This window comes from Myotis daubentonii, chromosome X (genome assembly GCF_963259705.1).
Source record: "Myotis daubentonii chromosome X, mMyoDau2.1, whole genome shotgun sequence".
NCBI lineage: Eukaryota > Metazoa > Chordata > Mammalia > Chiroptera > Vespertilionidae > Myotis > Myotis daubentonii.
The window spans coordinates 11,337,474-11,348,558 of NC_081861.1; the positions used below are offsets into that span (position 1 = coordinate 11,337,474).

Below are 11,085 nucleotides of genomic sequence, written 5' to 3' on the forward strand. Positions count from 1 at the left end.
AAGTGGGGGGGGGCGATCAGGGGCTGGGCTGGCTAGGTGGAGGGGCCGCAGGAGGTTGGGGGGGGCGATTGGGTCCCCGATTGGGCTGGTTGGCCACCACAGTGCGCATCATAGGAACCAGTCATTCCGGTCACTTGGCTTTTATATATATATAGATGGAATAATGTAATAAGTGTTTTTTAAAAATCTGGCTTTCACTCAAAATTATTTTGAGATTCATCCATATTGTTGCATGTACCAACAGCTCATTCATTTCTATTGCGGAATAATATTTCATTGCATGACTATACCACAATGGGTTTATTCATTCATTGGTTAATGGGCACTTGGGATGTCTCTAGTTTGGAGCAACTGTGAATAAAGCTGCTATGAATATTTGTGTACAAGCCTTTATATGGACATATATTTCCTTTTATCTTGGGTAAGTACTGAGGAATGATATGGCTGATAGTATAGTAGAAGTATGTTTAACTTTTTAAAAAATGACCAAACTGTTTTACAAAGTGGGTGTACCATTTTACGTTCCCACCAGCAGTGTAAGAGAGTTGCAGTTGTTCCACATTTTTGTCAATACTTGGTATAGTTAGGCTTTTTAATTGTAGCCATTCTAATAGGTGTGTAGTATAACCTCGTTATGGTTTCAATCTGGATTTCCTTGACTAGTGATGTTGAGCATATTTTCATGTCCTCATTAGCTATCTTTAGTGAAGTGTCTGCTTAAACATTTTGCCCATTTTATTATTATTGAGTTGCTTGTCTTATTAAGTTGTAAGAACTATTTATATATTCTTTTTTAAAAAAATATATTTTATTGATTTTTTACAGAGAGGAAGGGAGAGAGATAGAGAGTTAGAAACATCGATGAGAGAGAAACATCGATCAGCTGCCTCCTGCACATCTCCTACTGGGGATATGCCTGCAACCCAGGTACATGCCCTTGACCGGAATCGAACCTGGGACCTTTCAGTCCGCAGGCCGACGCTCTATCCACTGAGCCAAACCGGTTTCGGTTTCGGCAATTCTTGATACAAGTGTTTTTTCAGGTGTATGCTTTGCAAATACTTTCTCCCAGTTGGTGGCATGTCTTTTATTCTCTTAGCAGTGTCTTTTGAAGAACAGAATGTCTAAGTTTTGATGAAGCTAAATTTATTAAGCTGTTCTTTTATGGATTATATTTTTGGTGTCATACCTAAGACATCTTTGTCTAATTCAAGGTCACAGGATTTTCTTTGCTTTTAGAAGTTTTATGGGCTTAGGCTTTATATTTATTTAGATTTCTGATCCATTTTGAGTCCATTTTTGTATGTAGTGCGAGATATGGGTCAAAGTTCATTTTTGTGCATGTCCAGTTTTTCCAGCATCATTTGTTGAGAAGACTACCATTCTCCACTGTACTGTTCTGTGCCTTTGTCAATGATCAGCTTTTCATAAATGTACGTATTTAGAGCTCTGTGCTGTTCTGTTGATGTATTGTCTATCTTTACACCAATAGCATGCAGTTTTTATTACTGTTGTTTTAGAATGATTGTTGAAATCAATTTGTGTAAGTTCTACAACTTTTGTTATTTTGAGTGTTGTTTTAACCAGTTTAGGTTTTCTGCATTCCCATATAAATTTTAGAATCATCTTAGCTTCCAGAAAAAATGTCTGATGGGATTTTGAGTGGGACTGGATTAAATTCTGTAGGTCAATTTGGAGAAAATTGACATCTTAACAACATTAAGTCTTTTGACCCAGGAATGAGGCCTCTCTCTCTCCATTTCTTTTGTCTTTTAATTTCTCTCAGCAATGTTTTGTAGTTTTCAATGTACAAGTCTTTCATATCTTTTGTTAGATCTATTCCTAAGTGTTGCATATTTTGATGCTATTGTGAGTGGTATTGTTTTGAAATTTTTTTAATATCTAGAATTGTTCATTTCTAGTATATAGAGATGCAATTGATTTTTGCAAATGGAACTTAAGTCCTGCAACCTGCGAAACTCACATATTAGTTATAGGAACTGTTCTGTAGATTCCCATGTATTTTCTACATAGATAATCCTGTCATTTGTGAATAAAGACAGTTTACTTCTTCCTTTCCGATCTGCATGATGTTTGTTTTCTTTGCCTAATTTCTCAGGCTTGAACCTCCAGTACAGTGTTGAATACAAAGTGAAAGAGTGGACATCCTTGTCTTGTTTTGATTTGGGGGGGGGGGGGACACTCAGCCTTTCACCGCTAAGGATGATGTTAGCTGTAGGTCTTTTTTCTATAGTACATATTTTTTTGTCTTTATTGATTAAGGTATTACATATGTGTCCTTATCCCCCATTGCTTCTCCCCACTCCTATTCATACCCTCACCCCCCCCCGTGTCTGTATGCATTGGTTATGCTTATATGCATGCATACCAGTCCTTTGGTTGATTTCTCCTCCTTACCCCCTCCCTCCCCTAGCTGTAGGCTTTTTATAGATGTCTTTTATCAGGTTGAGGAAGTTCCTTTCTATTCCTAGTTTTCTGTGATTTTTAAAAAAATCAGGAATGGATGTCATATCCTGCTTTTTCTACATCTATTGAGAAGATTGCTACTGTATGAGTGTGTCCCTCCCAAAAATTCATATGTTGAAGTCCTAGCCCCCAAAGGCATTAGAAGGTGGGATCTTTGGGAAGTAATGAGGTCTCAGGGGGATTAATGCCCTTATAAAGAGGCTCCAGAGATCCCTTATCATGTGAGGACATGCACAGAAAAGCACTGGCTATGAACCAAGAAGCGACCCCTCACCAGAACTCAACCATACTGGCACTTTGATCTTGAACTTCCAGCCTCCAGAACTGAGGAATCAGTTTCTGTTCTTTGTAAGCCATCCAGTTGGTGATATTTTGTTATACTGGCACAAATGGACTAAGATAGAGATTAGAGGGTTTTTAGTTTTTAGCTTGTTAATATGCTGAATTTCATCGATAAAATTTCAAATGTTTAAATGAAACTTGCATTCTCATGGTAAACTACTTAGTCATGTTATGCTATCATTTTTGTATCTTGTTGAACTCAATTGGCTAAAATTTTGTTTAGATTTTTTTTGCATGGATGTTCATGGAGCATATAGGTCTAGACTTTTCTTGTCATATATTTTTTGTATAGAGTTGATATAAAGGTAACGCTGACCTCATTGACTGAGTTGGAAGAAGCCTTTCCTCCTCATTTTTCTGGAAGAGTTTGTATAGTGTTGACATTATTTCTTCCTCAAACAATTGGTAGAATTTGAGTTTCCTGTCTGCATATTTGTTCATGTGTGAGGTCGGGCTAAAGAGGATGCCATGTTGGGTGCCCAAAACCCAGAAACCCAGAGGGCAGAGTGCAGGATGACCAGGGCAGAGGGAAAGCAAGAGGGAATATCCTGAAGAGGGAGAGCCACAAACAGGGAACCCACGTTTGGCATATACATTCTGTCAAAATCTCTGGGAGCCCTGTGTTGGATATGCACTCCAAGAAAAGAGCTGAGCAGAGATTTCAGTTGGTGCCTAATACAGGGGAGACTGAACCTGGAGTCTGAGTTTAGCTAACTGCCTGCTAGTCAGAAACACATAGAATTCATAAACGTGTATGCACCCAATAGCAGAATTTCAAGCTATCCTATATAATAAAAGGCTAATATGCAAATCAACCGAATGGCGGAACAACCCGTCTCTATGATGCGCACTGACCACCAGGGGGCAGATGCTCAACGCAGGAGCTGCCCCCTGGTAGTCAGTGCACTCCCACAGGGGAAGCTAGGCTCACGGCTGGCGAGCACAGCAGCAGTGGCGGGCTCCTGCCTCCACTGTAGCACTAAGGACCCATGGGGGATGTCCGCCCCAGGGAGCGGGCCTAAGCTGGCAGGCAGACATCCCCTGAGGGGTCCTGGACTGCAAGAGGGTGCAGGCCAGGCTGAGGGAACCCCCCCTCTCAGTGCATGAATGTTGTGCACTGGGCCTCTAGTAGGAAATAAAACTTGACAGAATAAAGGGAGAGAGAGAGATTTCCACAATTATAGCCAGAGATTTTAACACCCTTGCCTCAGCAATTGATAAAATTAGACAAAAAAATCAGTAAACATATAGAAGATCTGTATGACATTATCAACTACCTTTACTTCATTGATATTTACAGAACACTATAGCCAGCAACTGCAGACTATAGATTCTTTACAAGGGCATTCGCCTGGATAGATCAAATACTGGGCCATAAAAACAAGCCTCAACACATTTAGAAAAAGTGAAGGTTTACATAATAAGTTATCTGAGTCCACAGTGGAGTTCCATTATAAATTAATAGCAATAATATGTCCCCAAATGTTTGGAAATTCAACATCACACTTTCTTCCTTGTGTCAAAGAAGAAAACACAAAGGAACTTTAAAAGTATGTGAAATTGAATGTTAATAAAAATAAAACATCGAAATTAGTGGGAGGCAGCCAAAGAAGTGATTAGAGGAAGACTTATTGCTTTAAATCATATCAGAAAGGAAAAAGGCATAAAATCAATGCCCTAACAGTCCATCTAAAGAAGTGAGAAAAAGAAAAGCAAAGTAAATCCCAAATAAGTAGTAAAAAAGAAATAACAGAGATAAGAGCAGGACAAAATGCAATAGAAAACAAACTATGGAGAAAATGAACAAAGCCATATATTTTTAGAAAAGCAATGAAATGTATAACCTCCACAAAGACTAATCAAGAAGAGGAAGTACACTAATCACCAGCATCAAGAATGAAAGAGGGCTATTGGTATAGATCATGCAGATACTAAAAGAATAATGAGGGGCTACTGTGGGGATCCTTACACCAACAATTTTGATAACGTAAATAAAATTGAAAAATTCCTTGCTAACAAAACAATTGATCAAAACTGACAACAGGTTAAATATAAAATAGGAATAGGCCTATTTCTTAGAAGTGAATTTAATTTACTATAAAAAAACGTTCCTGAAAACAAAACAAACACAACAAAAGAACAATCCAGGCCCAGATGACTTCATGGGTAAATTCCAGCAAATGTTTAAGGAATGAAACTCACCAATCTCACACATTTTCAGGAAATAGGGGAGCAGGGAACAATTTCCAATTCATTTTGCAAAGCTAGGATAAACCTGGAAATAAATCTTGATTTTAAAAGTGAAGGTTAAGAAAAAAAGAGAAAATTACAGGAACATATCCCTCATGAACAGTCAGCAAAAATCTTTACCTATCAGCCAGTCAAATCCAGCAACGTATGGTAAGGAAAGGTTTTCTATTGCCTATTCACAGGTGCAGGGCACAGATGTTCAGTGACTTGTATGGCTCCTGTGTTGGGCTCACACAAGCCCACAGACCTTCCTCTGCAATGGCTGCCTGCCTGGTTAAGAGCTGGCCTCACAGTGTAAGGAGGTGTGATGAGGATGCTGGCATGGGAACAGCTAGCCTGCTTCTCTTATGGAGATTCCAGGCTTAATGAGGGCAGGTTGTGACTGCAGAGGGGGCATGGGGACCTGTTCTTAGGTTCCTCTGGTCCCTTTCTCCTGGTTTTCAGCCCCCACTGCACCCCCATATTTGCTGCAGTTATTGATGGAGGCCATTTTGTGGCTGGAGGACCAATGAGTGTAGGCTCCAGGCCTTGCCTCATGAATGCCTCACCAAGCGCACCCCCATTGCCAGGGCAACACTGACGCCTCCTCACGTGCTCTCCGGATCCAGTCATTTGCCCTGCACCCAGACTGCAGAGATCTGTCTGCCTCATCTACCCGGGGCTTCTAGAAGCCCCGGGAAGCCTACCTGGCCTTAACTCTGAAGGAGCTACCTGGGAGACCCCTGGACTGCGCAGCCCAGCCGAGGCCACGATCTTCTGACTCTCCGGCTTCAGGGCTCTGCGGTGGCATCCGCAGTGGGCTCCGCAGCCCGCAGGCGGTACCCCCCACCCCCCGCTCCCGCCCCGCGGCAGCGCTTGCAGAGGAGAGAGTCAGCAGGTGACTGGGGACTGGGGACTTCGCTGGGGCCGGACCCCAGAATTACCACGGGCCAGCGCCCTGGGTAGGGGTCGGATCTCAGCCCGGGCGGGAAGGCAATGGGGGCGGAGGGGGGTCCTTGGCGGGTGCCGTTGGGGAGGGGAGGGAAGGAGAGTTGGGGTACCAGACTGCAGGGGTCTGGGGAGGAGAGGGCTCCTGGCTGCGGGTGGGGGAGGGGCCCTGGACTCGGCTGCAGCTGCGGGGGGCGGGAGGGGGGGCACTGCGGCAGCGGGTTTACAGGTCGGCTGCGGGGGCTGCGGCAGCTGGTTTACAGGTTGCCTGTGTCAGAGTAGGAAGCGCAGGAGCTCTAGCCCCGCTCTAGGAAAGAGGGTGGGAGCACTCCTGGCTGCGGGCTTTGCAGATGATGGAAGAAGGGGCTTCAGTTGCTAGGACTGGATCAGGGGTTTAAGCCCAGACCAAAGGGGTCCTTCTCGTTGCGGAGGTGAGGGGTGCAGTGGGGGATTATGCGGCAGTAGGGGGTGGGGGCGCGAACTGTTCTGGGAGGAGATGGGGTGGGCTGTGTGGCACCAACGTTCCTCTCCCCCGCCCCTTTTGCATTCCCAGGCGGCCCCAGCAGAGACTGCGACAGTCTGCGCACCTCTTTCCTACTGCGTCTACTCCCCCCCCCCTCTGCCCCCCGCCCCCACGTCTGGGAGATGGCGCTGACGATGCTGCGGGACTGGTGCGGCTGGATGGGCGTGAACTCAAAGCGCGCTGTGCTCATCCTGGGCATCCCTGACGACTGCGAGGAGGAGGACTTCCAGGAGGCCCTACAGGATGCCCTGTGGCCCCTGGGCAGGTACCGAGTGCTGGGCAATGTCTTCAGAAGGGAGCTTGGGTGCAGGGTCGCCCTGGTTGAGTTTGCTGACAATTTAAACCGAAATCTGATTCCCCGACACATACCAGGCAAGCAAGAGGACTGGACTGTGATCTTTCTGCCTCAGGTCTTTGACTCTGAGTCACAGGATGCACCCAATTTCCCTGCACAGCCCCAAAGGCAAGCGGTGGCTGGCCCGGCTGATGAGGCAGGAGCCGCACAGTGGGTTGGAGCTGCAGATGAAGCAGGAGCCCCCCTCGAGGAGGGAGCTGCAGCTGTGGCAGGAGCTGCAGGTGAGGAAGGAGCTGAAGATGGGGGGGGAGTTCCAGGTGAGGCAGGATCTGCAGATGAGGCAGGGGCCTCAGGTGAGAAGGGAGTTGCAGGTGAGGAAGGAGCTGCAGCAGTGTCAGGAGCTGCAGGTGTGGCCTCAGTAGAAGCTCCAGGTGCGAAAGAAGCTGCAGCTGTGTCCGGAGATACAGGCGAGGCAGGAGCTGCAGATGAGGAAGGAGCTGCAGGGAGAGCAGGAGCTGAAGGTGAGGCAAAGTCAGCAGATGAGGCAGAAGCTGAAGATCTGTTAGAAGCTCCAGGTGAAGAATTAGCTGCAGGTGAGGTAGGAGCTGCAGCTGAGGCAGGAGATGCAGCCGAGGCAGGAGATGCAGCCGAGGCAGGAGATGCAGCCGAGGCAGGAGATGCAGCCGAGGCAGGAGGTGCAGCCAAGGCAGGAGATGCAGCCGAGGCAGGAGGTGCAGCCGAGGCAGGAGATGCAGCCGAGGCAGGAGGTGCAGCCGAGGCAGGAGATGCAGCCGAGGCAGGAGGTGCAGCCGAGGCAGGAGATGCAGCCGAGGCAGGAGATGCAGCCGAGGCAGGAGGTGCAGCCGAGGCAGGAGATGCAGCTGAGGCAGGAGGTGCAGCTGAGGCAGGAGGTGCAGCCGAGGCAGGAGGTGCAGCCGAGGCAGGAGGTGCAGCCGAAGCAGGAGATGCAGCCGAGGCAGGAGGTGCAGCTGAGGAGGAAGCCTGGATCCAGCAATGGAATCAGGCCCTGAAGCCTGTGCTGGAAAATATAGCCTACCAGGAACTGAGAGACTTTTCTGGCAACGATCAGCCAGGTCACAAGAATGAGTCCTTTGAGAGCTGGCTGGACCACGCCAACGACATGCTGTACCTGTGGCGCCACATATCAGAAAGGGAGCGGCGGCGGAGGCTGGTGGAGAGCCTGCACGGGCCAGCACAGAATTTCATGTATGGCTTCCTGAATGAAAACCCTGCCATCTCTGCTCAGGACTGCCTGACAGCGCTGGCTCACGTGTTTAAGAACAAGGACACCCAGGCGGTCATGAGGCTGAAGTTTGTGACTTGTGCCCAGCAGCCCCAGGAGAGTCTCTTTGATTATGTGATTCGCCTGGAAAACCTGCTGCACACGGCCATGGAGAAGGAGGCCATCCACCCAGGTGTGGCAGACGAGGTACGGAACGAGCAGGTGCTGATGCGGGCTCGCCCCAACGAGAAGCTCCGGAACAAGCTGAAGAGGATGCACCTGGAGGGGAAACCACCTGGCTTCCTGGAGATGCTTCGGCTCATTCGGGAGTCAGAGGCATGTGAGGCCACTCCGACTATGAGACAGCAGTTTCAGGTGGAAGAAAGGGTCTGGATGGACATTAGAGGACTGGCTGCTGCCCAGGCCACCCTAGCTCATGAAGGTGCTGCCCAGGCTGCCTCAGCCCATGAAGATGTTGTCCAGGTCGCCCCAGCCCATGAAGATGAAGCCCAGACCGCTACAACCCATGAAGATGCAGCCCAGACCGCTATAACCCACGAAGATGCTGTCCAGGCCTCCCCAGCCCATGAAGATGTTGGCCAGGCCGCCCCAGCCAATGAAGATGCAGCTCAGGATGCCCAAGCCAATGAAGATGTTGGCCAGGCCGTCCCAGCCAATGAAGATGCAGCCCAGGCTGCCCTTTCTAAGGAAGATAGTGCCGAGGCCACTCTGGCCAAGGAAGTGGACATTGAGGCGGGTCCTGCCACTGCCGATCCTGATGAGGCTGCTCCTGAAACCCAAGATGCCACCGGGGCAGACCCTGCCCCTGAGGATACCACCAAGGCCTCCCCTGCCATTCAGGGAGATGAGAGTGCTCTGGCTCCTGCAGGTCTAGGTCAGGCAGGGCCCTCACCTGCCCACATGGGCATTGCTTTCGGGGTGGGCTCAGGAGGTCCTGGCAGTGACCCAGAGGGCCTGGCCCAGGAAGAAGATGAGGAGGCTGACGAGCCCCATGAGGAGGAGCTCATTCTCTTCCAGGAGGAGTCAGGAATTGAGGACGGGTCTGGGAAGATGAGTTCCCTCGAGCCCTCCTTCAAGTAAGCTTGGAAGGCTCAGTGGCCTCCTGTTCTCTGGGGCACCAGAGCCCTGGAGGCAGGGGAAGGCCACCTCACCCCACATGGGGAGCAGGGCCCAGGGAAGGGTCTGCTCTGCCCCTTGGTCCCCCACTACTCCCAAGGGGCCCTAATCACCACCATCAGACCTTCCAAGTCATCAAGATGACCATACTTGCCACCAAATGGGATGAGGAGAGGTGCCCACACATGGTAGCACCACACCTGGCCTTAGCCCCAGCCCCTGCCAACTTGGGCAGCTGGCCTGGTAGCACTGCCAAGGCCTCCCCTGCCATTCAGGGAGATGAGAATGCTCTGGCTCCTGCAGGTCTAGGTCAGGCAGGGCCTAGGCTGAGCAGCCCATCTCAGCCTAGGAGAGGGGCACCTGAAGACATCTGCCACCCGCGTGGAACTGGGAGACTTTAGGGCCCATCAGAGGAGTGCCAGTCTCTGGACTCCCATCCTCCATCTCCTGGGGAGCCCCCAACTCATTTTTTCATAACTCCATAATGACCCATGTGTCAAGTAATCACCACCCCCCCCCTCACACACACACACACACACACACAGGCCACGGCGCCTGTGCAGAACCACCTGGTGTGTGTGAACCCAGGTGGGTGTCCTGCCCCCCCCCCCGACCCCGGGGCAGCCACCTATCAGCCCCGGCACGTGCTGTGAGCCCCACTGCCAGCCAAGGCTCTGCCAGCTCTCATCCAGTGTCGTGAGCTCAGCCTCTGCTTTCTCAGTGTAGATTTAGGCCAACCGCTGCTTGTGCTTGTGGAGATGTGTGTGTTCTTCTCTGAGCAGTTCCCCACCACCGCTCCCACCCCGGACGGAGACCCTGAGCCCGGGCCCAGAAGAATGGATGAGAAGAACCGACCAGGGCGCGTCTGGCGCTCACCCAGTGACCTCTGGCAGGAAAAAAATAGACCAGGGACAGAAGGCGGCTGCTGGAGGCTCCACGGGGACTGTGCTCTGATATGCCACCCTGTTGTTCCCTGTGACTCAGTTTCCTCAGCATGCTGGAATGTCCCCTGCTGTGTTTTCCAGTGTCTTGTGTCTGTTCAGTGCAGGCCATAGGGCAGAGCCAGGTCCCAACATATTGTCCAGAGGGGGAGGGAGCCCTGCAGTGAGTGGACATCACCTGTGTCCACTGTCCTACAAAGTCTAATCAAAGGGCCCTCAGGGAGGGGGACTATGGAGGGAGGGCCACAGTGTGGGGACATTTAAAGCACCTCGTTAGGGACCCCAGGAGAAGGGGGTGTGACCTATGGGCTCTATTGGCCTTTAGAAGTTCCTCTCTGTGTTGTCATCCCCTTTCTTCAATGGCTTCAATAAATATTTCTCTTCAATAAACATAATTGAATGTTTCAGCTGAGTTTTGGCTCTGCTGTGGGCAATTGAGGGAAGGGTCTGCTGGGGACAGGGTTGGGGAAGAACAGTGGCCTGGGACTCCAAGTCAGAATTGGGGTATGGGAGGGGCAGGATCCATGGGGGCTGTGAAATCCTCTGGGCTGGATGGCGTAGTTGGCAGGAACAATGGCTGGTTGATTCTGCAGGAAACTCTGGGATCCCCCAGCAATAATTGGGTTAAACATTGAAGATAGGGGGATGGACAGCAGGCAGGATTGAAGGCCCTAGGTTCTCTGGTAGCATTGTGGGGGCTCAGGGTCAGGGATGTCATCTGTGTAGTCCCAGAGACCAGTGGGCTATAGTAGGGCCTGGGAGTGAGGTCAGATGCCCCTGCTAGAAGCTCAGTGCAGGACTCTGGGATGAGGTGGGGTGATTGTCCACCCCTCTGTGATCAGCCTAACCCTGGCAGCTGACAATTGGCCAGCCTTGGTATAGCCACTGAGAGATACAAGAGGGATGGAGAGCAGACCAGGTGGGTTTCACAGGGCTTATC

The 11,085-nt window shown here is 49.9% G+C and overlaps 1 protein-coding gene across 1 annotated transcript; it reads left to right on the forward strand.

The window, feature by feature from the left end:
- The first annotated feature begins 5,682 nt into the window (after positions 1-5,682).
- Positions 5,683-10,549, forward strand: LOC132224185 (paraneoplastic antigen Ma6F-like). The gene is made up of 2 exons (XM_059679290.1): positions 5,683-5,956; positions 6,560-10,549. The coding sequence occupies exon 2, from the start codon at positions 6,652-6,654 to the stop codon at positions 9,166-9,168; it is 2,517 nt and encodes an 838-aa protein (XP_059535273.1). The 5' UTR covers positions 5,683-5,956; positions 6,560-6,651; the 3' UTR covers positions 9,169-10,549.
- The last annotated feature ends 536 nt before the right edge of the window (positions 10,550-11,085 follow it).